General features: G+C 52.1%; 2 protein-coding genes across 3 annotated transcripts in view; one reads left to right on the top strand and one right to left on the bottom strand.

Moving 5' to 3' along the window:
• Positions 1-13953, top strand: part of TWF2 (twinfilin actin binding protein 2) — a 15050-nt gene extending 1097 nt beyond the window's left edge. The window contains exons 2-11 of one of the 2 annotated variants that reach the window (XM_031058207.1): positions 3583-3761; positions 5092-5187; positions 5929-6048; positions 6323-6334; positions 9788-9949; positions 10419-10475; positions 11176-11301; positions 11395-11545; positions 11954-12075; positions 12595-13953. In XM_031058207.1, coding sequence (XP_030914067.1) covers positions 3583-3761; positions 5092-5187; positions 5929-6048; positions 6323-6334; positions 9788-9949; positions 10419-10475; positions 11176-11301; positions 11395-11545; positions 11954-12075; positions 12595-12762 — 1193 coding nt within the window. In that variant the 3' untranslated portion in view covers positions 12763-13953. The remainder of the gene's footprint in view (positions 1-3582; positions 3762-5091; positions 5188-5928; positions 6049-6322; positions 6335-9787; positions 9950-10418; positions 10476-11175; positions 11302-11394; positions 11546-11953; positions 12076-12594) is intronic. The other variant, XM_005422427.3, reaches the window with a different exon arrangement.
• Positions 13954-18496: 4543 nt separating this feature from the next.
• ALAS1 (5'-aminolevulinate synthase 1) lies at positions 18497-24711 on the bottom strand. Its single transcript, XM_005422515.3, has 9 exons — positions 24468-24711; positions 23341-23496; positions 23036-23258; positions 22403-22587; positions 21648-21827; positions 21326-21490; positions 19963-20231; positions 19330-19492; positions 18497-18777 (listed from the first exon to the last, which is right to left on the bottom strand). Exons 1-9 carry the CDS (start codon positions 24709-24711, stop codon positions 18617-18619), a joined length of 1746 nt encoding a protein of 581 aa, XP_005422572.3. The 3' UTR covers positions 18497-18616.
• Between the last annotated feature and the right edge of the window lie 713 nt (positions 24712-25424).

The following is a 25424-nucleotide window of genomic DNA, read 5'->3' as shown; positions in this document are numbered from 1 at the left end:
TCCCATCCCATCCCATCCCATCCCAGGGCTGCCCCTAGCCCAGGATACAGGCTGGCACCAACCTCACCCGTGTTTGTCCCAAGGAATGGGTCCTTTGGGTGGCCTCTGCATGTGTCAAGTGAGCAGAGCTGAGCACTGATTGCATGTCCCAGGGGCGGGGAGCTGCCCTGGTGTAGGTTTTCCATCACCTCAGCCTCATACAATTGCATATGAATGACTTGTTTCTCCAGCAGCAGCAGGGACATTGCTGCCCTGCCAAGCTGCTGTCACCACCTGCCCTGGGTGGGCAAACACCGAGGTGGATGAGGTTGTAAAGAGCCTGTGGTCATACGGAGCCCACCTGACCTTTGGAGAGGCCACAACGTCCTGTTCAGAAGAGCAGTGCGACTGGAAATGCATGGGACACATCTGTGGAGCTGTGGCAGGGCTCAGCAGCTCCTTGGCAAGGTCCTCACTGTTGGGGGGTGAAACATCCACATTGTTTCTCTGGAGTGTCTTTGACAACAATTTTGTGCTCTCAGCTTCTTTTGCTTTTCAAAAGTGGGAGTCAGGTTTGTGTTAGGATAATCATGCCTGTCCCTAAGCCTGGACTTGGGATGCTCAGGGCTTGTTTTGCTGGTTTTGGGCTGTGGCTGCTGATGCCAACAAGGGAGACTTTTTATCACCAATGGAAAACCTTTCCCACCATCTCTGCTGTGGCTGAAAGGGATTTTTTAATCTGTGCATTGCCAGCAGCTGGGCCAGCACTGTGCTGTCACATAGGGGACGTCAGCCTGTGGTGCCCAGCAGAGAAGGACCCTGGGGCACTCAGAGTGGCCAGGCAGGTGTCACAGCCAGACAGACAGATGCTCACCCTGGAAGGGAGGTGTCCAGAGCTGCCTGGGGAGGACGTGCCTGCTGCCCTGCCTGGACAGGGGATGGGGAAGGGGAGCCTCCCTCTCTGCTGGATGGCTGCAGCACCTTTTGCCCTGTGGAGAATTTGTCTTGGGGCATTTTGGAGCAGGCAACAGTGGGTAGAAGGAGAGGAGGATGGTGCAAGGAGCGTTATGGCAGATGCTCTGTGTCCAGGCAGCTCCAAGGCCATCACTGTGGCTGAGTGACCCTTTGGGAGCAATTTGAGAGGTTGTTTTTCCTTTGGAGAGCTGCTGGGAAGAGCTGAGATTGGATGGAGGAGGGAGTAGGGGAGCAGGATGTGCACCAAGGCTCAGCAGCAGTTTCCCAGCCTGTGCTCCAGCTGTTTTTAGATGATGCTCTGCTCCTCACTGCCAGCAGGGTCTGGGACAAGATTGGCTTTGTGGACTCTCCTCTTGGTTGCATTTCTTTACTTACAGGTGGTGGTGTGCCCTGAGTTTTGCAGTTGGCACCCACCAGAGCTGCAGGCAGGGCTGTAGAGGCGTTTCAGAGCAGGGCAGGGAGTGCTGGGGGCGCCTCGAGGGCCAGAAACGCTCCCAGCTCTGCTTTTGCAGCAGCAGCTGCTGGGACAAACAGAGCCTGACACAGCCAGCGCTGTGTAACTCTGCTGAAGGGCGTCTGCTCTGAGTTTCTGACACTGCCCAAGGAAGAAGATTTGTCCCTGAATGGGTTGAGCAGGGCTGCAGAGGGCTCGGGGAAAGGTGAAGGCTGCCAGCTCCCCGCAGCACAGCACGGCCGGCTCGGCTGAGTCACAGCCGGGAATAGCCGGGGTGACTCAGCGCTGAGCGCTGTGTGAGTGAGGCGCTGCTTTCTGGCGGGGGGCACAAGGGCCTTTGGGGTGATGGAAGAGACGTAGATCTGACTCTATGATCAAGAAGGCTTGATTTATTATTTTATGATATATACATATACTATACTAAAAAGAAAAAGAAAGGAGAGTTTCTAGAAGCTGCTAGCTACTTAAGAATAGAAAGTAAAGAATGAATAACAAACCAGCTCTCTCGGACTGTGTCCGAGAGATTTCAGTTCTGGATTGGTCATTAATTATAAACATACAAGTTGGGCCAATCCAGACAGACTTGTTGCATTCTACAGCAGCAGATCATCTATTGTTTGTCTTGTTGCTGAAACTCTCAGCTTCAGGAGGAAAAATCCTGAAAGAGGATTTTTCATAAAAGAAATGTCTGTGACACTGGTTAATTTTGCAGAGATACCCTCGAGCTGCCACTGGCTTTGGCCCTGCAAAATCCCTGCAGTTTCCTCTTTGGGATGCACAAATCCATTCGCAGAGCTTTGTGTTTATTTTAGAGTGCACTGAGGTTTTTGTGCTTCCCTTTCTCCAAACAGGTAGTTTTGCAAAAGGTAAAATATTTCAAGCACCTTGTTCTCTGCTGTCCCTGTTACTGAACGAGCCACTCGTGCCCCCCATGCACAAATCACTGGATTGAGTAGTGGTGGCAGATGCCAGGGCAGTGCTGGGCAGGGAGGGCACTGCTGTCACGGGGGATGTCCTGCCTGGGTGGGAACAAGGGGTGGGTAATTCCTCCCAAACCCTTCATTCCTCAGCTGTTTTCCTTAAAAGCTTTCCTGCTGTGAGATATGGAGCTGCTGAGCTGAATGGGTTGGGAGGGAGAGGCTGGTGCCCCAGCCAGGGGGCTCCCAGTGGGCAGAGGTCCTGCCAGGGCATGCCCTCAAGTGCTAATTGCCCAAGGCCCCAAAACATTTTCCTTTGGCACCTCCAGAATTTCCTACATCTTCTTCTGAGTCCTGTAATCTCCCCCCAGACCTTTCTGCAGCAACAGATGGAGTAAAAATGCAGGCTGTTCTCCAGCAGCCTGTGCTGGTATCCTCAGCACCCCCACTTTTCCACCCAGCCATCCCAGAGCTTGACTTGAGCCTTGCCAGGGTGTGGATTCATGTCTGTAGGATGCCTGCACCAGTGTTAAATCCCAGCTGAGCAGTGCCCAGCTCACAGGGCTCCCAGTCCCTCTGCCCCTGGTGTAGCAGCTGAAAACGATGCCCTGAGGTGTGTGTGAGATGCACAGGTTGCTTCCAGAGGCTGGGGCTCTCCTGCAGCATGGTCCCCTCCAGGATGGGGACTGTGGGACATCCCTGCTGCCCACAGCCTTGGCCTTTGGGTATCAGCTCTGATTGTGACCCCTGTGAGGTTACAGGGAATCCAGTGAGAGCAGCTTTGGCTCATCACCCTGGATTTTGCTGAGACCATTACTTTTCTCAGCACCCAAAATGCTGGTGGTTCTCTGTGTCCCTGGTGAGGTGTTCTAGTGACCCTAGGGCTTGTCCAGGTGGGGTGGGGGAGCTCTTGTGAGTGAGGAGGGATGGGTGGGACTGCAGAGCTGGAGGGAGCAGAAGGGAAGGAAGCCACAGGTGATCACCAGAGAGACTTTGCTGGTGGGAAACACAGGAGGGGGAGAGATGGTTGACAGGAAGCTGGCAGAAAACCAGCCCTCCTCAGCAGCCACAGCCCCTTGGTCTCTCCTGGTGGGAATGTACACTCCTGCACGTGGCTGGAGGTCATGATGTGTTCTTCTGCAGTCCAGCATCACTGTTGGTGGTGGAGCTGCAATGAACCCTTAGTGAGCCACTCCCTGGTCCTGGGGATGAGCCTTGCTTTGGTCTGACACCCCCTTTGCTGTGTTCTCCTTGCAGAGCAGCTCGTGCTGGGAGCCCACAAGGAGCTGTCCCGGCGCTGGGACGCCGACTATGACACCTTGGTGCTGCCCCTGCTGGATGAGCAGCAGCCCTGCTACGTCCTGTACCGCCTGGACAGCCAGAACGCCCAGGGCTACGAGTGGCTCTTCATCTCCTGGTCCCCAGACAGCTCCCCGGTGAGCCCCGGGCCCGGGCACCCCCCTGGGGACAGGGACCTGCCCGGGGAGGGACAGGGACAGGGGGTGCTGGCCATGGGGACTGTGTGTGCCCTGGGGCTGGGGAGGAGCGTTCACACCCTGGTGCTTGAGAAATGGAGAATGCTGTGGGGATAGGGAATTTTTTAAGACACAAAGAGATACAGTGGGGCTGTGTGTCTGTCCTGTTTCAGTGCTAGTGAGGAGATGGAGGAGCTGGGATGTGGAGGGAGGAGTGGTGTGCACCATGAGGCCAGGATGGACACATCCCACCATGGCTCTGGCCATTGCAGGGAGGAGCTGACCCTGATTTACCTCCAGCCTGGCCCTGCTCTGCCTGAGGCTCTGCCTCAGCCCTTCTCCAGGCCTTGCTCCAAAATCACCTGGTGGAGACTGACACAAAAGGGCTGCTTGGAGGGGAAGCAGATTAGAGGATGTCAGTGCTACAGCTTGGAAAATGCCATCCTGTTGAGCACATCAGCCGAAATTTACTGATGTGTTAACGTGTGCTTGTCTTCTATATACACATTTGTGTGTATATATATATATATATGTGCATATTTGTGTGTATATATATATATATATTCCTATGTGTTTATTTGTTATATATTTGTTGTAATCTATAAGCTAGATAGATTTACTGCCATGTTAATGCATGCACTGGTCACATATGTGCAAATATATAAAAATATGTATAGAAGCGCGCCAGTGTATATAAGTGCACCACATATATAAAATATATAAAAATATGTATACAAGTGATATATATGTCATTTTATATGCATGTGCATATTTGTGCATGTGTACATGTACATATACAGGTGTATATGTAATAATATATTTTTAAAATATGTATATCTTTCAACAAACCACAGAAGCTCTTACTGCAGAAGCACAGTGTGCCCAGGAGCACTTGCCAAAGCTCTTCCCTGCATTTTGCAGAATGATGCAATAGAAGTGCCAAAGGCAAAAGTCACTTTTAAGTGGGCCTGTGGTATTTGTGCCTCCTCTAACCCAGGTGCTGGTGGGAAATGGTGCTCTGGAGCTCAGGCACTGGAAAGCAAAGCATGGAATAAACTGTTGGGTTGTGGGCAGCTCTTGGCAAGGCTGCAGCCCCAGAAATAGTGCTGGTGGGTTTTCCCTGCTGATCCCTACCTAGGGCTGCTGCCATTAAAACTCAGACTGAGCCAGAAACTCGGTGGGTGCTGCTGGGAGAGGCTGAGGTGTGTGGAGCCCGTGGTGGGGTGGTGGCTGTGAGCACTGGGCCCCCTCTGGTGCCCTGTGTGACAGCAGTGTCCCCCTGTCCTGGCAGGTGCGGCTGAAGATGCTGTATGCTGCCACCAGAGCCACTGTGAAGAAGGAGTTTGGCGGGGGGCACATAAAGGACGAGATGTTTGGCACAGTGAAGGTACCGTGCTGGGTCCTGGGCAGCCCTGGGGTCTGACCTGAGCTTCAGAGCCTGCCCAGAGCTCAGTGTGAGCGTGGTGGGTGTGGGATGCTGGTGTGTGGTGAGGGAGCAGCAGGGTGCTGGTCCTCCACCCTGCTCCCTGCGTGGCCAGTGCTGCTCTCTCCTGCCTGCACGGCCTGCTCTGTGACAGAGACCTGGGAGAGGTGGGAGGGAGGCTGTGAGACGTGGAGCTTTGTGCTGAATGGCAGAAGTGGTGCCAGGTGGTGGCAGTGTCACTCCAGCAGCCAGAGCTGCTCCACACCGGGGTTAGCCTTGCCTTGCATGGAGGTTTCTCCTCCCCTACCATGGGCAGAGGGAGCTGCACAGCCAGGGCCATGGTCCTGCTGGGGCCTCTGGTGCTGGTGGAAGCCAGGGAGCATCCCTGCTCTTCTCCAAGGTCCCTCTGCTGCTCCTGGGCTATGGGCTCTGCCTTTCCCTCTCACTTCCATGCTCATGAGCTTCCTGAAACAGCCAGAGGAGCCCACTCCACAGCCATGGGTGACTGGGGAGGGGCAGGGGGGTCACAACAGACAAATGGAGTGTGGGATTTGCCTGGAGGAATCCGAGAGCCTTCGGGTTGGTCCTCCTGGTCAGGAGGGAGCCTGTGACTCTCTGGGTTGCTCAGACTCAGCTCAAGGCTGGGGGCACACCCAGCCCTGCAGCAGTGACCACCTGTGACACTGCCCTGTGCCCTGTCTGCAGGAGGACGTGTCCCTGAGTGGTTACCAGAAGCACGTGTCCTCCTGCTCTGCCCCCGCCCCGCTGACCGCAGCCGAGCAGGAGCTCCAGCAGATCCGCATCAACGAGGTGGGTGTGCTGCACGTGGTGTCCAGCTGCAGGGTGGTGTCCAACAGGGCTGGGTGTGCTGCACGTGGTGTCCAGCTGCAGGGTGGTGTCCAACAGGGCTGGGTGTGCAGCAAATGGTGTCCAACTGCAGGGATGGTGTGCTGCAGGATGGTGTCCAACAGGGGTGGGTGTGCTGCAGGATGGTGTGCTGCAGGGATGGTGTCCAGCAGGCCAGGGTGCCCAGAAGAGGTGGATGTCCAGCAGGGTGACCAGCAGGGCAGGGTGTCCATCAGGGGTGGGTGTCCATCAGGACTGGCTGTCTGTCAGGACTGGGTGTGCATCAGGACTGGGTGTGCATAACTGCAGGGATGGTGTGCTGCAGGGATGGGTGTACAGCAGGGGTGGTGTGCAGCAAATGGTGTCCAACTGCAGGGATGGTGTGCTGCAGGATGGTGTCCAACAGGGGTGGGTGTGCAGCAGGATGGTGTCCAGCAGGGTGTCCATCAGGGCTGGGTGTGCATCAGGGCTGGGTATCCAACAGCCCTGGGAGAGGAGCCTGCAGCCCTCTGGGCACAAAGGGATGAAGGATGCAGGGAGTGAGCATTCAGCTAAAAGGGATGGCTCATTTTGACTTCACTCTCTGCCATGTAAACAATTCCTGCCCTTCTCAAGGTGGATGAGCACCCTCACAGTCAGACTGGTAGCATAAAGAGGAATTTACACTTCTCTTTTTTTTCCCCTTGCTTGGACATGAGCTCAGGACTGTGTTTTACTGACAGTCAAAAGTGGTTTGGGGCTGAAAGCAGGTCTCTAACCTGTGGGTATTGGGGCAAAAGCAGAGCTGAGTTTGAGGATAGGGAAAGCAGGAAGAATCCAGGCTTGTCTTTGGACTGCAGCAGCATCCTCTCCCATACACTTCCTTTATCTCTATAAATACAAGGGATGCTGTCCCAAGAAATACAGATCTGAGCCTGTATTTGGGGCTTATGTGCTGGAAAGGATGTGGAAGTGGGGCAGGGTAGGGCTGGGGGCACACAAGGCTCTGTCACCATTGCTCCCTGCTGGCCTTTCACAGCCTCTGTGGTGCTGTGACACACTGAGGCAGAAAAGGGGGTGTGCTCATTGTTGGGGAGACCACTTGGAAGCAGTATTTTGTTTTGGGATGGGGGAAATTCCCTTTCCTTTCTAGAGGAGCATCCCTGTCCTCTGCCAAGGGGCTGTGGCTCTCAGGGGTGGGTCAGGACGTGGGTGTGAGATGTGAAGCCAATCAGCCCCATGGCATTCACTGATAGCACAGATGAGGCAGGAGGTTTCTACCTGTCAAAGCAGGTCTGGGGGTGATTCCCACCTGCCAGAGCAGGTCTGCAGGTGGCAAAGTTGAGGGACATTTGGGAGATGCCACCAAGGTGGGTCTTAGGGGAGTTATCCCAGCTCCCAGCCCGGAGGGCCTGGGCTGGATTTGTTCTGCAGGATCCAAGGAGATGCTCATGTTTGGAGAAGAGAGAGGTACTGATGGTGACTGTGTGGTTTGTTTGGCACCTTGGGATTCTGGGCTTGATGATCCTTGAGGGTCCCTTTTGACTCTGCTGATTCTGTGACCTGCCATCACCTTGTCTGGCCTGTGCTGCAGGATTGAGTAGTTTTGGGGGAGGCTGCTGGGTGTGCCTTACAGGGCTGTATGGCCCAGGTAAGTGGTGCTTGTGATGCTCATTGATCTGCCTCATTCTCCTTCCCTCCCACCCTTGCCTTTGGGAGATGCAGCTCCTGGATGGAGGTGCTGCTGCTGTCTGGCTTGTTGGGGCTTATTTTAAGGGTACACGGTCCCCTGTGAGCCTGGGCCACAGGGAGGAGTCACTGACATTAAAAAACAGGTGAAGATGGGTATATTTTTGCCTGTGGATTTAAAGGTGGGAAGCAGCCACGTGCTGGGTGTGCTGAGGGGTCTCTGTGCTGGTGTCACAGCTTGGTACAGTGATGCTTCCAGCCTTGTTCATTGCCTGCAGCTTGCAGGGTGCAGGGCCCTGTGCATGCCCTTGTGTTCAGCCAATCCATTAGGATTTCACAAGTGGCACAAGGGACATGGTTTCTTTGAAAGCCACCAGTCCACGAGGGCTTTGCTGTGCTGTGAGGGTTTCCCCCTCACCTGGAGCTGCTGCTGGGCCCCCCTGCCCTCCCCTGTCACTCTGCTGACTCTCAGCCTTCCAAGGTGTCTTGGGCAGACTTGCAGCCTTCACCCCATACACGGCTGTGTTTCTGGTCAGGAGAAGCTGCCTGGGCTCCTCCCCAGCCACCAGGTGAGTGTGGAGAGGGGATGGGAAGGGCAGGACAGCCCAAAGGGACAGGTGAGGGCAGCAGAGTGGCCTTGGACACTGAGCAAGGAAGGGCTCAGGTTGGCACATCCCCCAGGGAGCTGCCCAGCCTTTGGCACAGCAGGTTTTAGGCTGGGGTTTGAGGGTTGGATGGGCAGAGGGGATGTCATGAGTTAACCCCCTTTTTGATAGCTGGGTGGGAGCTTGTGGAAATTTGCCACCTGCTATATATGTGTGTATATTTTTACTAGCTGGAAAATGCCAGCATCACTGAGCTGATGGTTGTCACAGACCGTGGGCTAAGAAACAGCTTTGAGTTTGGCACTGAGCTCAACACCCACGCCTGGGGAGTCTTTGTAGAAGTGTTTCAGGTTCAGAAACAGGGGTGGAGGGGGAGCTGGGCACATCCCATTGGTGTGCCCATGGGGCAGAGGAAGGCAGCCTTGGAGCTGGGGAAGGAAGCAGGAGAATTGAGGAGAAACAAAGGTGGGAGTGCCATTGCAGTGTGTCCTTCACAGCTGCCCCACAGTGCTGGTGCTGCTTCACCAGAGCCCTCCTGTGAGGACATAAAACAGAGAAAAGCTCCTCAGGCAGGGTCAGCACCACGCCAGGGAGGAGGGAAGAGGAGGAGAAAATCTCACCTAAAGAAAAGGAGATAGAACAACCTCCCAGGCAAGCCTGCTGCAGGCAGGGTTGGGAGGCTGGGATGCAGCACATGCTCAGCTGTCCCTTGCACTGCTCCCAGGCTGTGCCCTGGGGAGTGCCCAGGCAGCCAGATTTTAATGTTTCTGAAAAGGGAAGGAGTAGAAAATGCAGGGGTATATGGGGGAGTTGATGTTGCTGGGACAAATTTCCATCTCCTGGTGTTTCTGGACCTCAGTGTGCTTTGTGTCAGAGCTGAGGTCTCTGTGGTCCCGCTGTAACTCTCCTGGTCTTCCTGCATTTATGGGAGACTAAGCTGGGGTTCTGGAGGTGTGGGCACTGATAACATCCTTGTGCTGCACCTCTCCACAGGGTGGGACCAGGTTACTTGTGTGTGTCCTGAATCCCTGAAGGGGTGCTTGCCCTCAGGCCCTTGCTGGTGCCAGGGCAGCTTGGGGGATGGAGGTCAGCTGGACTTGATGCCCACCTGGGCAATCATTTCCCTTTCCTGAGAGCTGCCCATCAACACCCTGCTCATCCTCCAGGACGCTTGGCATGGACAGAGGCCTGGGCATTTTTTTCCTCACAAACCTTCCATACATGCTCCTTAGTGGAGGATAGCCCAAAAGCTATTGCTGCAAGTGCTGGAACTCCTCCAGACCCTGGACTGGGGCCAGCCTGAGTGGGGAGCCAGGAGGAGATGGGGCAGGGCTGGGCTCTGCGCAGGGATGTTGCTGGAGACCCTGCACGCCCAGGCTCGGGGCTGCACTGGCGTCTCCTGTGTGGTTTTTTGCTGCTCTCCGTGCCCACATGGCTGGGCTCAGCCTTGCCTGTGCTCCAGCAGGGTGCTGCAGCTCCCTGCTCCTGGCACATCGGTGTGTCCCTCCCCTTCTGCTGTCACATCCCCCTCCTGTGCCATTGACAGTGTGTCTCCTCTCCCCACGCTCCCTCAGGATTCCTGCTCCCAAGGCTCGAGCACTGAGATGGTAGGCTGCTCTGCTCTGCTCTGCTCTGCTCTGCTCTGCTGCCTTGGTGCCCGGTTTCTCCCTCTCCTGGCAGTGTTTTCCTGCATGCTCTGCCCCGGGGATCTGGCTCCATCCTGTCCCCAGGGTGTGGGGCTGTGTGGGGCTGCTGTGACAGAGGGCAGCCTCTAACGAGAGCCACCTTGGTGCTGCCGAGTGGTTTTGAGATGTCAGCTCCAACTCTTGTGTTTCTCTTGGCATGCCTTGACTTCTCTTCCTTTTCTCTATCAGGGGGAGGGAAATGAAGAAAGAAACAAAACCATAAAGGTTGGACTCTATCCAAAATCCCCAAAACTGGTCCCAAAGGAAAGGGAGCCAGGCTCACTGCAGAGTACTGGGATAGTGTTGTGGAGTGTTTCCCTGGGAGGGGGTCTGGAGGTGGGAGGGGCTCCTCTGCCATGGGGTGACCCCATGTCCCTGTATTCTGTGGCAGATGGTGGGGGGCTGTTGCTGCTGCCCATCGCTGGTAGAGTACCCCGACCCCGAGGAGGTATGGTGTGCCCCTCCTGTCTGCCCTGCTCCCCAGCCCCACCAGGGACCCTGCTGGGCCTGCCTGGAGCCACCTGCAGCCATTTCGTGTCTCTGCAATCTCCTTCTCTGCCCTCTCTGAAGTGGGGCTTGGTCTCCTGGACGAGGGGGTTTGCTGGGGATGTGGCTGGCAGCCTCTGCCTTGTAGGGGTTGTGGGGAAAACAGCAGCTGGGATCTTTGTGAGCTGTGGCTCTCCAGCCCCCAGCTCTGGCATTGGACAGAGTGTCTGTCTGCTGCAGTACAACCCACTGAGGAGGGTGGGGTGCCCAGCTGAGGGCTGTGACTCCAGGGCTTCCCCTGTCACCCACAGGTTGCAGTTGGAGATGATCAGAGAGGAGGTGTGCCAGTGCTGGTCACAGCATCCCTGCCAGGGATTCCCTGGGGAGTGTTGGTTTTGAGCTGGTGTTTGCTGAGAGTGAAGCAGGAGGTGTGGGGGTGCATGGCTGGGGCCGGGTGATGTCCTGGAGAGGTGGCATGGTGACAGGCACCACCACCCTGAGCCTGGCTGACTCATGGTTTAATGCCATGATCCCCATGGGACAGGTGTCAGACACCTCCTTGGAGGCGAAGCCTTTAGCTGCAGAGCCAGCTGGTTGTCCTGTTCCTCCCTTCCCACCCTTTTTCACTGTGCCCTGACGCTGGAGGTGGTCTCCTTCCCCAGGTGAAGACGGAGATCAGCGTGGAGAGCAAGCACCAGACGCTGCAGGGCCTGGCCTTCCCCCTGCAGCTGGATGCCCAGCAAGCCATCCAGGCACTCAAGCAGAAGAAAATCAACTACATCCAGCTGGTAGGTCCCTCACATGGCTTCTCTGTGCCCCACTCCCCACGTCCTGCTGCTGTCTCTCACTCCCATCTGCTCCCTGTCCCCTCTGTCCATCAGAAGCTGGATCTGGAGCGGGAGACCATCGACCTGGTGCACACGAGCCCCACAGAGATCTCTGACCTGCCCAAGAGGATCCCCCAGGACTCTGCTCGCTACCATTTCTTCCTCTACAAGCACTCACACGAGGGAGATTACCTGGAGTCTGTTGGTGAGAGCCTCAGCACTGGAAAGGGCACTTTGAGCCTGTGCCAGTCCCTGTTTTCCCAGGATCACTGGTTGCACGGGGAGCAAGCAGGGATGGGCATAGGGATGGTGCCTCAGGGAGCCTCGAGTGAGTTCCCTCTCGTGGTGGGTGCTGCAAACCCTTTGGTGCCACGTGCAGGGCAGCTCTCTGGGTGCTGCCCCAGAGCACCTGGTGGTGGTGGTTTGGTTTCCTCCAGTGTTGCAGGAGCAGCAGGGGAGATTTGGGAGGGGCGATGGATGGGGTGGCTCACCTTCTGTTGCTGGATGTTGTGTGGCACTCTGCGCTGGAGGAGCTGTGAGCAGGGTGGGATGCAGCCGGTGCTCCCTGGCCATGGGCCTGGGCAGTGCCACAAGCCCCACTGTGTTTTTGCAGTCTTTATCTACTCCATGCCCGGGTACAAGTGCAGCATCAAGGAGCGCATGCTCTACTCCAGCTGCAAGAGCCGGTTGCTGGACACGGTGGAGCAGGAGTTCTGCTTGGAGATAGCCAAGAAGGTGAGAGTGACCCCCCCAGAGGTGATGGAGCTGGACACTGCCAAGGGGCTCTGCTGCAGCCTTGATCCAGCCCCTCTGATGGGCCTGGGTGCCCCAAAGTGGGTGTCTGTGACGGTGTTCACTGGGGTCCCAGGACGAGGGAAGAGACAAAGATCTGACTCCATGTTTCAGAAGGCTGATTTATTATTTTGTGATATATATTATGTTAAAACTATACTAAAAGAATAGAAGAAAGGATTTCATCAGAAGGCTAGCTAAGAATAGAAAAAGAAAGAATGATAACAAAGGCTTGTGGCTTGGACTCTCTGTCCGAGCCAGCTCACTGGGATTGGCCGTAAACTGGAAACAACTCTGAAAGACCAATCACAGATGCACCTGTTGCATTCCACAGCAGCAGATAACCATTGTTTACATTTTGTTCCTGAGGCCTCTCAGCTCCTAAAGAAAGGATTTTTCAGAAAAATGTGACATGTGTCAAACCCCGAGGGAGCTGCTGAGCCCCTGTTTCATTTCCCAAAGATCGAGATTGACGACGGGGCGGAGCTGACGGCGGAGTTCCTGTACGAGGAGGTGCACCCCAAGCAGCACGCCTTCAAGCAGGCCTTCGCCAAGCCCCGGGGGCCCGTGGGCAAGCGGGGACAGAAGCGGCTGATCAAGGGCCCGGGCGAGAACGGCGAGGACAGCTAGATCCCCGGGCAGGGCCACGGACACCATCCCTGCGGCGCTTCCCGCCCTCCTTCCGCTGACCTGGGGATCTTTCCCTCCATCTCAGCTGGTTTTTGGTTTTTTTACCTTTTTTTTTTTTCCTGTTTCATTCCTTTTTTAAACATCTGGATGGCTTGTTGCACCTGGGGGCAGGGCGGTGGGGAGGGTTCAGGGTGGGCTGTCACTGGTTCTGTTCCTCGTGTCCTTGTGCGAGCCCCGAGGCGGCAGAGCCGTGTCCCCAGCCTTGCTCCTGTCCCCCTCAGGGTCACAGCCACTGCTCTCCGTGTCCCCTGGGTGACTGAAGGACACACTCACCTGAAAGCTGCTCTATGCAAAGGGAAGGGGGTTGGGGATTCCTGTTTGAAAAGCGAACATGCTTCTTTCCCTGCCCCCCCCGCCCCAGCCTCCAGAGCCTGTTCCCCTGTCCCACTCTTGGTGTGCACGGCCCCTCTGCCCCCGGCTGGAGCGATCCCACACCCCCTCAGGGTGTGGGCAGGACCCCCTGTGGGGTGGGCTTTGCTTCCTGTGGGATGGGAGTTTGTCCCTGCAGAGAGCCAGGCAGCGGGAGGTGGAAGTTCCCCACTGAGTCCTGAGCTCAGCCTGGACCTGGAGAAAGGTGACTCTGCCTTTGGGTGATGTTTGCATCTCCTTTTTGAACTGCTCCAGTAAGGTTTTCCCCCTCAGAAGGAGCTGTTACAGCCCTGACTCAGCCCCATCCCTGTTTAGGAAGGGATCTGGGGGGTTCCTGAGCCCCCACCATTACCCTACCCCCAGGTTCTCAGCTGGGTCTCTGGGCTGGGGCAGCCCCATGTCTCAGTGATCACATGGGCTACTCCAGATCCTTGTGTGGGGGAGCATGACAGCCCCTGTGTGCCCTGGGGCTGTCCCCACCACCAAGGGCCATCATCAGCTCCACGGTCTGAGCTTGGCACTGTGATTTGGACTGCACTGGAGGCTTGGGGGGAGAGCACCTTGCTGCTGGGTACCAGCGAGGGCTTGAGAGCCACCTGCTTCCCTGAGAGGATGGCAGAGGGGACCTGCCCTCTGCTTTCCAGCTGTGGCAGTGAACATCCAGATGTTGCCTCAGTGGAGTCAGGGGGTTGAAGGTGGGAGGAGCAGAGCACACTGTACTGAACGCTGTATTTTCTAAAGAATAAAGTATTTTTAAAACAGTCTGATGCTCTTTGGAGATCCCCTGGGTTCCCCATGTTTGGCATTTAGCAGCTGTGAGCTCTGGAGCTGCAAAGCAAATTGCTTGGACATCGTGAGCTGGGAGCCAGCAGCTCTCCCAACCCACCTGCCCTGGCTGAGTGCAGCCCTCACCACCTTGAAGGACATCCACAGTCCAGGGGTCTGGCACAACCACAGTGCCTGGCAGAGATTTTACACTGAGCCACTCCAGCAATGCCCAGAGACTGAGCTGGCTGCAGGAGGCAGCACCCCTGCTCAGCCCAGCTTTCCTTATTTTAATGGCTGGTGATTTTGCAAGGTTGTGAAGGTGCTCCTGGGGCTGTTCTCTTGCCTGGAGTGAATTCCTGCTTGGACATGTGGAGGGAAAGCAGGAGGATGCAGAGCCAAGAGAAGAATTGGGAATGCAGTGGGATCTGCCTGCATCCTGGGCTCCAAATCCTCCTGCTCCTCACCCAGGTCAGGGCATTGCTGTGTCTTGGCTTTACCCTTCATGTCCAGGATGAGGTGGAAGATTTGCAAAGCCAGCTGTAAAATGTTTTTTAAAAAAGGTAATGCAAAAAAAAAAAAAGGTTAAAAAAGGTTAAAGGTTAACCTTTAAAAAAAGGTTTAATGCAAAAAAAAAAAAAATCCAGCCCTGAATCAGTTTCTTTTTGACATGGAGGAGAAGGAGGGAAGATGCTGCTATGCAGGAAGCAGCCTCAGTGCAGGAAAGCTCCCTCTGTATATAAATGCTAATAAGCCTGGCTGATGCCACCAGAGTCATTTGACAAGCTGAGTCACCCTTCTTCTTCAGATCTTCCTCCCCTTCTGTGCTCAGTAATTTTTAGCTTGCCCAAATATTGAGGGGGAGTGAGGGCTGTGCCCCTTTTCCCACTTGTCCCACTCACTGCCCCAGCCCCTGCCAGTGCAGCCATTCCAGGTGACAGCCCCCTGTGCCAAAGGCCCATGGTCATGGGAGAGATGGCCAGGAGCAGCCCAAAGGCTGGGCACCCTTCCCCTCCTATCTCATCCTGTCTCCTGTCCCATCCCATTCCATGTCTTTTCCTATCCTCCAGCCCATTCTCCATCTTCCATCCCTTCCTATTCTGTTATCACCTGTCCCCTCACATCCTATCTCGTGTCCCCCATCTCTTCCCATCTCATGCCTTCCTTTCTTGTCCCAGCTTCTCTTTAAGGTTTGAGCTAAAAGTCTCTGCTGCTGCTGCAGAAGGCCTGGGGTTTGAGGCAATGCTTGGGAAAGCCACGTTTGGCCAGCGGTGGCTTGTGCCACCTCAGGGCACATGGCATTTGCCTGGATGGGCAGGGGACAGCAGGGCACAGCCTGTTTCTAATAGAAGGGGCAGGTGCAGGGGGCTGTGGCTGAGCACCACACCCAGCCCGAGTGCTCAGGGCTTTTAAGAGTCACACACAAAGGTTCATGGACTCCACAGCAAACGAGCTGCAGAGTAAATGATAGGACTATGATGCTTTTCTTTATGGGATTCCTACACGGAAAAGGGTAAAATCTCAGAGGAGCTGACACCTTTGGCTTCCACTCCCCTGAGATCTGGAGCAGAGGGGCTGCAAATGAGTTACACCTGTGTGAATTAAGAGTCAATTGGCACCTGGGCTATAAAGCCTCAGGTGCCTGTGGGAAAGGGAGATGAGCCCTTGCCCTCTCAGGAGCTCTGTGCCCTCTCTACAATCCTTGGGGAATGGCAGGAAGCAGGTAGGAGCAGCAGGGAAGGAAAGGCTGTTTACCTGGGGGTGAGGATATCTGGGATCAGCCCCGCTGGGATGGTGCAGGGTTGGGGGTCCAGGTTGGGAGGAGGAGGGTGTCTAACAGAACCTAACCCTAACCTAACCTAACCTGGGGATGATAGGGGCTTGGGATCAAGCTGGAGGGTGGCTGGGGCACAGAACATCCTAAATAACCAGGAGACCAGCTGTGCTGTGGTGGGCTAGCAGCTCTGGGCCAGGGGCTACCTTGCATTAGGCTTTTGCTGCCTTGTGCCAGCGTGTGCCCCAACAAGAATGGTTTGTGGTGAGTCCACACTCACATCCCCCATCCCAGCTGCTGGCAGCAGGCCAGGGTGCAGTGCAAGGGGTGTCCCAAAATAAATGGGTGCAAAGCATCAGGGATGGCAGAGCTGTGGTTTTGGGGGTGTCAGTAATGCCATGGAAGGAGCAGAAGCCCCTGCAGCTCCTCCTAGCAATGGGGAACATGTGCTCCTGCTTACACTTGGAATGGTTTAGCTGCTCCTGCAGCACCTGGGGTTTCTCCTTTGTGTAAATAGGTTGGGAAATGGAGGGGGGTGTGAGTTTAGGGCAGTGCAACATTTAACTAGATGAATTGTTTTGGCCCAGACAAATGTTAGCCATGGCTTTATGGCTGGATTCCTGCTTCCTCACTCTGCCACTGCCATTGTCTGACCTACAACATATTTTACTGATTACTTCCTCTATTATTTTTTCCGGGAACCAAACTAAAGTTTGCATAACTTATCCCTACTTATACAACCCCCCATTCAATTTTTATTTGCTGGGAAACAATATGTGTTTATTTTTTCTTTCTCTGTCCTTTCCATTGGGGAGAATTTATCTTTTCAATGTGCCATTGGATTTGTTTTTTGCAGTTAAGTGATGGACATCTGCTGGCCTCTTGCTGTGCCCTGGTTCTGCTTTCTCACTCTTGCTTGCCAACAGCAGTGTAAAGGTAATTTGTCACAGCTGATGTTAAAGGTGTGGAGGCACTGCCTGCCACGTGCTGAGGTTATTCGTGTTCCTGTCATTTCAAAGGTTGCCAGCTTTGAATCCTGGGGTTTGGTTCTCTCCTGTAATTAATTTGGAGGTTTTTGGTAGCTGGTATCTTTCTATGTCTTATTTCTTCTCCTTGGTAGAGAACAAAGTGTTGAGTTGCCATTATAAAAAACTAGGGAGAAAAACGGGGCTTATGAACTGGTTTGTAAAATGGACTGGGCCAATTCTGAAGGCTTTCAGTGAAAAAAACTAGAAATGCAAGTGACCTGGTACTGTCAGAATATGGCCATGTGTGAGTCAACATGTCTTATCTCCCACACACACTGATTGCTTACAGCTGTTCCCTGATTGCTGCCAGAGTTTGCAATGACATTGTTGGCATGTCATGGTGCTGAGGACAAAGTCCTTGGGAGAGGTTGATGGAGGAGCTGTGGCTTCTTATTTTATGTCTCCAGTTAATGCAGTAATATAACCTAAAGGATAATGGGAAGAGCTCTATAACAGATGCATATGCATTGAGTCTTGGACCACAAATGGTTCATGGCAAGGCCAGGCAGGTCACATCCTCCCTTCTACAGAACACCTGCACGTGGCAGAGGCAGCAGCAGCCCCTTGGCTGGCTGGCAAAAAGCTTTTTCTAAGCAGTTTGACTGCTTGGAAAGTCAAATGTTTCATAAAAACTCTTCTGAGAACGGCAGGGTTCTTCAGTACATGCTTAAACAACTGGTGACTTCCAGCTGATGGTTTTGCTTTAATTTGGGATTCTATCTCCACCCCACATGGCTATTTGTGATACTTTAACAGATCCCCAGTGGGAGGGAGCCTCACAGCACACACGTGAGTGTGCCAGCAGGGGGAAGGGCCAGGTTGGCTCCTTACAGCCACAAAACAAGAGTCCCTGCAGAGAGTGGCTGTTCAGAGCAGTGAAAGCCACTGTAGCAGTGCCTGGACGTGCCTGCACCTGCAAGGAGCAGCTCACTGCTCTGACTTCATGCCAATACTGACCTCTGAGTACATGTGCTCACCCAGGGAATTTACTTCCCCCTGTTCAAAGCAGGCCTTTGCTATTTACCAAAGCATTAAATAGGATAGGCCCGTTACACCCAATTGCTAAGGTTCCAGAAGGGTTGCAAAGGCAGTACTGATGTTCTCCCGCAACGACTTCTCTCAGAGACCTGAACTATTATATTGCCTGCTGCCAGTTTTTATAGCAGCTCATGGAGACCTGCAGAGACACAGGCAGCCAGAGCCCACCTGCAATGGTGAACACATCTTCCTTTTCCAGCCCCTGCCCCTCCACCACCTTGGTGTTCTGTCAGGTACTCAGAAACTAGCACGTAATTAATGCCATTAGCACTTTTTCCCTCAGTGTAGTGAATGCCAGAAGGGGAATGCTTGTGCACAAACTACAAAGGAAAAGAGGGTAGCAGAGGGAGACAGCATCTAGCAGAACCCATTCTTAATGCCTGCCTCCCAAAACATGGGTGCAAGCTGCTTATATACAGCACTTCTCAAGGTCCTTAATATTGGTGGGCATGTAGAACTATTACCTGCATGTTTTCAAAGGCTTTCAGGAATATGGCCCAGAGAAGCTATTTTCTCTTTTCATAATAAACCCTAAGCAGGAAGCACTACTGAAGTTCTTTGGGCATAGTCATTGGACAGGCAGTAGTTCAGCTGAGGGGCACTAAGCTATAGAGCACTGTTTTATTCCATCAAATGCCCCCTGAGACATCAGTTCCAGTTATGGAAGGGACACAGAGAAGCACACAAACACAACAGGACATCATGGCTCCTGAAATTTATTTTCAGAGCGTAGTGCTTCAACTACAATTAAAATACTTGAGCAATTAAAAAATGCTACTGATTCCATACTAGAGCTGGACAACAACTGACACTGTTGCTCTCATGCACTGACAGATACTAGTTTGCTCATGCCACTGAAGTAGGCTCGTTCTCTTTCACTCATCACTTCAAAATGCAGGGGTCGTCTACAGAAGTTGCATTCAGCTGAGGAGTGTGGTTTCAGCTCCAGACCAACATCCTTCCATGTAGCCAGCAGTTTTTCTGTTAAGAAAAGTTTATCAAGATCAAAGCTTAAGACTGGATTGCTTTAGAGAAGCAGCAGAAGTTTCAGCATCTTTATTCTCCTAACAAGTGAGCAGGGATAATAGGATTTCATTCTGACACAATCTACCTCTTGAAACAACTGGGCTGCAACTAAGTCTCAACTATCCTCAGATCACCTTTCCTGACAGGATCAAGAAGGATCTACTTTCTCTGAACAGATCCATGTTTAAGACAAGTTAACAGCTGAGCTGAGGACAGCTGAGTTTGGAATCCATGTAACACATGAAGATTGGTTTGGACAATGCATGAGCAGAGCCCTGGCTGGGTACAGGTCTGCAGTGGCCTTGCACCCTCTGTTCCAAGTCACAGTGCACTGACCTTCACACCTCACACTCCAATCAGGGAAGTGCGCAGGATGTGCTGCAGCAGTGGAAAGTCACTGTCTAGCTCATGATATCTAAAACTTAAGTGCTTCCCAGTCTCATCTTCAGTACAAAGACTGCACAGACAGGCAGGATCTGCACTGCACTGATGCAGGAGTCCACTCACCGATAAAATAACTCATCATCTGGGGGGTGTGGTGAGGTGTAGGGGCAATTCGGAGCAGCTCCTCTCCACGGGGAACCGTTGGGTAGTTGATGGCTTGGACATAGATGCTGTGCTGGCTCATCAGCTTGTCACAGATCTCTGTATTTTTAGCAGCATCTGCAACCTGAAGTTCAAAATTTTAAGTCGCAAGATCAACCAAAAGAATGAGAGTTGGTAAAACTGTCAGCCCAACTTAACAAGGTGTAAGAATCCAATAGGGCTGGTAAGTAATGTGTAGGTCAGAAGAACAGGCTAAATGTCTGTTGCAGAGCATTCTGGGCATAAGAACACCACTGCAGCCTAGGCAGGTAGCTGTTTACAACCAAAACCTTTTAGCTTGTTAGCAGTTTCCTTATTTTCTGTATACTGTTAGTGTATGAAACCCACAGTCTTTCTCCCTGTATTTTGTATTTACACCAGACTTAAGCCAGGCTCCTGGTACACCACCACTGAGCAAGAGGGTGAGTTTGAACTTTGTGAAGGCAGTAACTAATGGTGCAGGTACATGTAACTAATGTACCTGATGGTACAATGCACTCACGGACAGCAAAACGGGCACCACAGCCCCGCGTTAACAGCACCCCCAGTGCTCACCCTAATGGGAATGATGTGGCTGGGGCAGTGCACCACGGGCAGCCCCGCGTCCATCAGCATCTGCCTCATGAGCTTGACGTTGCGCTGGTGCTGGCGGCGCAGCGCCTGGCCCTCGGCGCCCTTGAGCGTGCGCACGGACTCCAGCGCCCCGGCCAGCAGCATGGGCGGCAGCGACGTGGTGAAGATGAACCCGGCCGCGTACGAGCGAACCGTGTCGATCAGGGAACTCGTGCTGGAGATGTAGCCTCCCACACAGCCAAATGCTTTGCCTGAAGGGAAAAAAAGTAAAAAGGTAAGTGATTGGGTTTATTCTTTCCACCTATTGAAAAGCTCCAAGCTTCACATTGTTCCACTTGGAGGAATGGGTTATTCTGACCACACATGTAATGTAGTCATGGCATGTGCCAGCCCCCACCCAGTAATCTTGTATTTACTCAGCACATGGTACAGCTTTGTTTTTAAGCCAATCTTGATAATGTGGATCTAGCTGCTGCACAGCAAGGATAGTTCATGCCTCTATCAAATACACAAGTTTTGATTTTTGGGGAAGACCTTCCAAGCCAAATCATCAAGCAGGGACTTGAACAGTGACCCCAAGTGATCAACACTAAGTCTCTCAGCAGATTTAAAATAATCTGTTTCAGAGATGCTAGAAATAGCCTGTGATCCTAAGGAGCACAGAAGGCTGTTACTGTGATTGTGCAGTTGATACCAGCCCTCCTTTCCAAATGTCTGGAGTGCAGAACACAGCCACAGACTGAACTAGGGTGTTTGGTGAACACTTCTGCTCCTATTAGGCTGTAACCCAGGACTTCAAGTTCCAAAGGGCATGAAGTTTTCTAGTAACTTTTATTTATGTTTTGAAACGTGTTTATACAACCTTCCAAATTACAGCAGTAAACTTACTCCTTAGCCTGCATTCTACTCAGATAATAGCAGTTGCTTCAGTACTTGCCAAATCTCTTTACATAACTCCCCATCTCAGGTTTCTAGATTAGGAGCACTCCATTTCACATAAAGGAACTAAGTACTACTAAATATAGAGAACTGCTCTACTAGCATTCTCACCTGAATTTCTTCTTGAGTTGTATAACATGCCACTGGAGGACTTTTTGCTAACTTGCTTAAAAGAAAACCTCATACAAAGCTACCATAACTATTTCTAAGGCAGTGTAAGTAGCTTAACAGAAGCTTTTCAAACTGTGGGGCACACTTAAATCCCTTGGGCTTTCTGAAAAATCCTAGGCCCCAGCAGCCCTTAACAAGTTCATTTGACTAGACTGATTTTGAGCTAACCCAGTTAATTTGGCTGCTCAGCAGCTTTGCTGCCTCAGCTCCTGCAGGAGTGCCAGGCTGTGCATACCCAGCGTTCCAGAGATGATGTCCATCTTGTGCATGACTCCATCCCGGTCTCCTATCCCGCCTCCTCGGGCTCCATACAGCCCCACAGCGTGCACTTCATCCACAAAGGTGATGGCCCCGTGCTCGTGGGCCACATCACACAGCTCTTCCAGAGGACAAACAGCACCTAGGAACCAAAGCAGTGACTGGCAGTTTAGGATTTTCTGTATGACTGGATAAACCCCAGAAGTACCCCCAGACAACCCCTACAGCACTGTACACTTTGAGACCTAAAACAGATGATTTGCCCCAGAAGCAGAGAGGAGGCTTTGATGTCAACTTACCATCCATGGAGTGAACAGTTTCAAATGCAACAATTTTAGGGGTGCATGGATCAGACTTTTTCAATAGCTCTCGAAGATGGTTGACATCATTATGGCGAAATATATGTTTTGGCACCCTGCTGTTACAGATCCCCTGGATCATAGAGGCATGGTTTCCAGAATCAGAGTAGATCTCACAACCTGAGGAAACAGGTTACAGCCCAGTTACTTTGTAAGTACAGAAACCATTAATTGATTCCTAGCATCGCATTAGGCTCAGGAAGTGCTCAGGAAACAAGGGTAGCTTGTTCTTGAAAGTAATGCTCTTGATCAAAAGAGCAAGTTACAGATCATGAAACAAGAGTAATATTTGAGGTTTATTTTAGGCATTCAAACTAACACAAATGAGAGCTTGAGAAAATAGTTATCTAACTCTCCTAACTTCTGAAGTGAGAGAGAAGTTCACCCCTTCCAGTGGGAGGGTGCTAAATTCCTGCCGTCTCATTTTCAGGTAGAGTTTAAACACAAGAACAGAAGACTCAGCTTGTCTAATTCCTCCAGCAGTCCCCAGCTCATAGATCTCAATCTCAGTAGGTTGATATACCGGTAATTTGTACTGAACATAACTTGAATATGGTATTAAAACCAGCAAACCACACTCTGCCCATGGATTAGGGTGAATCCTCACTTCGGACAGCCATTTGCAACACATACTCCCAACAGCTTGGGGCAAGGCTGTGTTTTTGTGGCAACACAGGCGCAGTTTGAGATCTCACCTGGCAGCATTTTAGCTAGAGTGAAGAGAGTGGAGTCATTGGCTACAAAGCAAGAGGAGAACAACAGTGCTGCATCTTTTCCATGAAGATCAGCTAGTTCTTTTTCCAAGTCGACATGAAATTTACTTGTTCCTGATATGTTTCTGGTGCCTCCTGCTCCAGCACCGTGTTGTTTCAGTGTTTCCCTAAAGAAAGCCCAAGAGAGGAATTAGCATTGCTGTGGGACGCACAGAAGAGTAAAGGATCATTGCTGAAAACATTCTGGTACATAATCAGGACTGTTCTAAAGAAGAATTGGCAGCAGAAAGCAGCTGTTGGGTCTTTGAGCAACCTGCACACTCAGGAGTCCAGCAAGGTCAGGTATCAGTGACCAAGCACAGCTGCAATATACCATCCAGTTCATCTGGTAACATTTGGGGCTTTTAAGGAAGATTCAAGGAGCACAATCAGTAACCAATACACACAGTGGATCTGAACACTAAGTGACTGCTTAAGAAACAAGTGTAACCTTAACTGCACAGCAAGAATCACATCAGAAGCAACTTATGCCCCACAGTATAGAAATCAGTTTTTCAGAAGCCTTGCCACAAAACACAGCTTGAAAACACCTCTTAAGAGCACAGCAGCACTCACATCACTGCTCCACAGACACGAGGGTGGCGGCTCATGCCCAGGTAGTCATTGCTGCACCAGACAGACACCTCCTTCTTGGTGATCAGGGAGTCGGTGTAGTCGTCTGCCATAGGGAAGATCTGCGCCTTGCGGTTCACGGTCTTGAACACTCGGTAGGTGTGATCCTTCTTCTTCTCATCTATCTTCTTCTCAAAGAACTGATCATACTGGAAGGTGGATACAGCTGAAAGGAAACAAGAGACTTCAGCACACAGGAAATAATCACAACAGACCAGGCCTCTGGGGGTTTTGCCAGACATTCTTACATTTTGGCAAGTTATCCTGAAGCAGATGAGAGACGCTTTCCGGTTTTTGCTTCAGCATAATATCCTTAAACTTCTCGAGCAAGCCACTCTGCTCTGCTCCCTCAGCCTCAATCTTTCTCACTGCGGAAGTACTTGGTATTTTGGCAAATTCTGTACCTACAGATATTGTAATAAATTCCAGTGAGTTTGTTTGGTTTGAAACAGAGTGAAGTAAGTTGAATTCAGCAAAGCAAGCATTTCAAGTAAAACCAACATTTCAATCTTTAGGAAGGACATGCCCAAAACCCCATGTTGATCCTGCTAGGATGAACTATTCTATTTGCTTACAAATTTGCCTTTCACAAGACAGAAGGATTAGCCTTGCTAATCAATCACAGTACAACAGGTAATTTCCTTATAATGTATTTGGTTCATCATGACTCAGAGAATCACACTATATAGCTACAGCACTCATCTGAAAGGATTGGCACACACCTAACTGAAGGCGGAGTTCTAGTCAGCTGCTTCCTTTTTGTTCTGTTAGCACAGATTTTTTTTTAAACTATGCCACAGAAGGCAATCAGGAAAGTAAAATAAGCCTTCTGAGACAGGCAGCAAGGCTTTACTGATACTGCTGAGAAGTTCCTTCCTTTGAAGGACAGCCCTTCCACACTACCACTTCAAGCCAGCCAACACCCTTTAATTCCATAAACAGAAAAAAACCACCCCAAAACCATTTGCCTGCTTTCAAGCCTGGATTTGTGCTGGTACTTGCCTGGTGTCTTGACACTTTGCTCCAGCTTTAGATATAAAGCCTTTGTCTAAACCAGCACTGTGGCAAAGCTCTCTACAGATCTAAGCATCTGCTTGGGTGCAAGTGTAACAGCTTGACTGACACATCTAGAGCCAGCCAGCACATCAAGATACAGCTCACGGTATTCCCACATCAGAACCACCCAGGGAAGCCCTGCACAACGTCACAGGTATGTCATTAACACCTACATTCTCCAGCAGCTTTCCCCTGCAGTCTGCCCTAATCCCAGCTGCATCATTTCAGTGATGCCTGTCAGACCTGGCAGGCTCCACATCCAAGTCAGGCACCAGAAGCTCTGGGGAGGAATCCCTGCTTCAGTGCACAGAGAACGTACCTTTCCTGTCAGCCTGCACTTCCTGCACATCCTCCTGCAGTTCCAGGCTGGCTTTGCAGAAAACATTGCTCTTCTTTTGGTTCATCTGAGCTGCCAGGAACGGGCATTTGGTAGCTGTACTCTGGCTACCACTGGCAGGTGGGTGGCCAGCAGGAAGCTGGGTTCCATCTGCATTCTGCTGGGCCACTTCTTTGACATTTTTGGCCTCTGAGATGGGGGCATAAAAGGGAAAACACTTCACCATTTGAATACACTGACTTCAGTTTTTTGATCCATTACTTTTGCGATTATTTTGGAAGGACCTATTCAGAACTATTTAACTGAGCAGTCACATTTTATTTATACAGGTGCAAAATGCCAGTAACACCCAAGGGACATCTGATTTAAGACGCTAGATCTAGCACTGTACCCTTTGAGGGGCAGAAATACCTCTCTTTCACTCCCAATGGGAATATTTATGGAAAGACTGGATACGGCAGTAAGTGCCATGGTTTAGCTGACATGGCAGTGTTCAGTCATAGGCTAGACTCGACCTCAGAGGTCCTTTCTAACCTAACTGTGATTCTGTGACCTTCTTTCGAGGACTTTCAGAGATTCTTCAGCCATGCAGCTTCCTCTGGTGCAAGTCTCAGCTCCTTCCCCTGAGTGCCTGGGGAAGAATTCCCCAAGGAATACCCCCGGGTAGCATGAAGGGCCACAGTACCGTGAGAAACACCGCCCCTAGACCCAGGATCCCGGATCTCCCCCCGGGGCTCTCCGCAGGACGCCCCAACAGGCCGGTCCCTGATTCATACCACGGTCACAAATTTCATTTCCGCGGACATTTCAAGGATGAAGCAACCCCTGTCTCAGCGCTGCCTATTCCAGAAGTTTCCCCCCGTGTCATGCAACACCTGTGTTATTTTTTCTCCCCTCAGGGACCCCCGGCTCGCTCCCCGGCCGTACTCACCGCGGCGG

This window comes from Geospiza fortis, unplaced genomic scaffold, assembly GCF_000277835.1.
Source record: "Geospiza fortis unplaced genomic scaffold, GeoFor_1.0 scaffold78, whole genome shotgun sequence".
Lineage (NCBI taxonomy): Eukaryota > Metazoa > Chordata > Aves > Passeriformes > Thraupidae > Geospiza > Geospiza fortis.
This window is presented reverse-complemented; position numbering and strand designations above follow the sequence as displayed.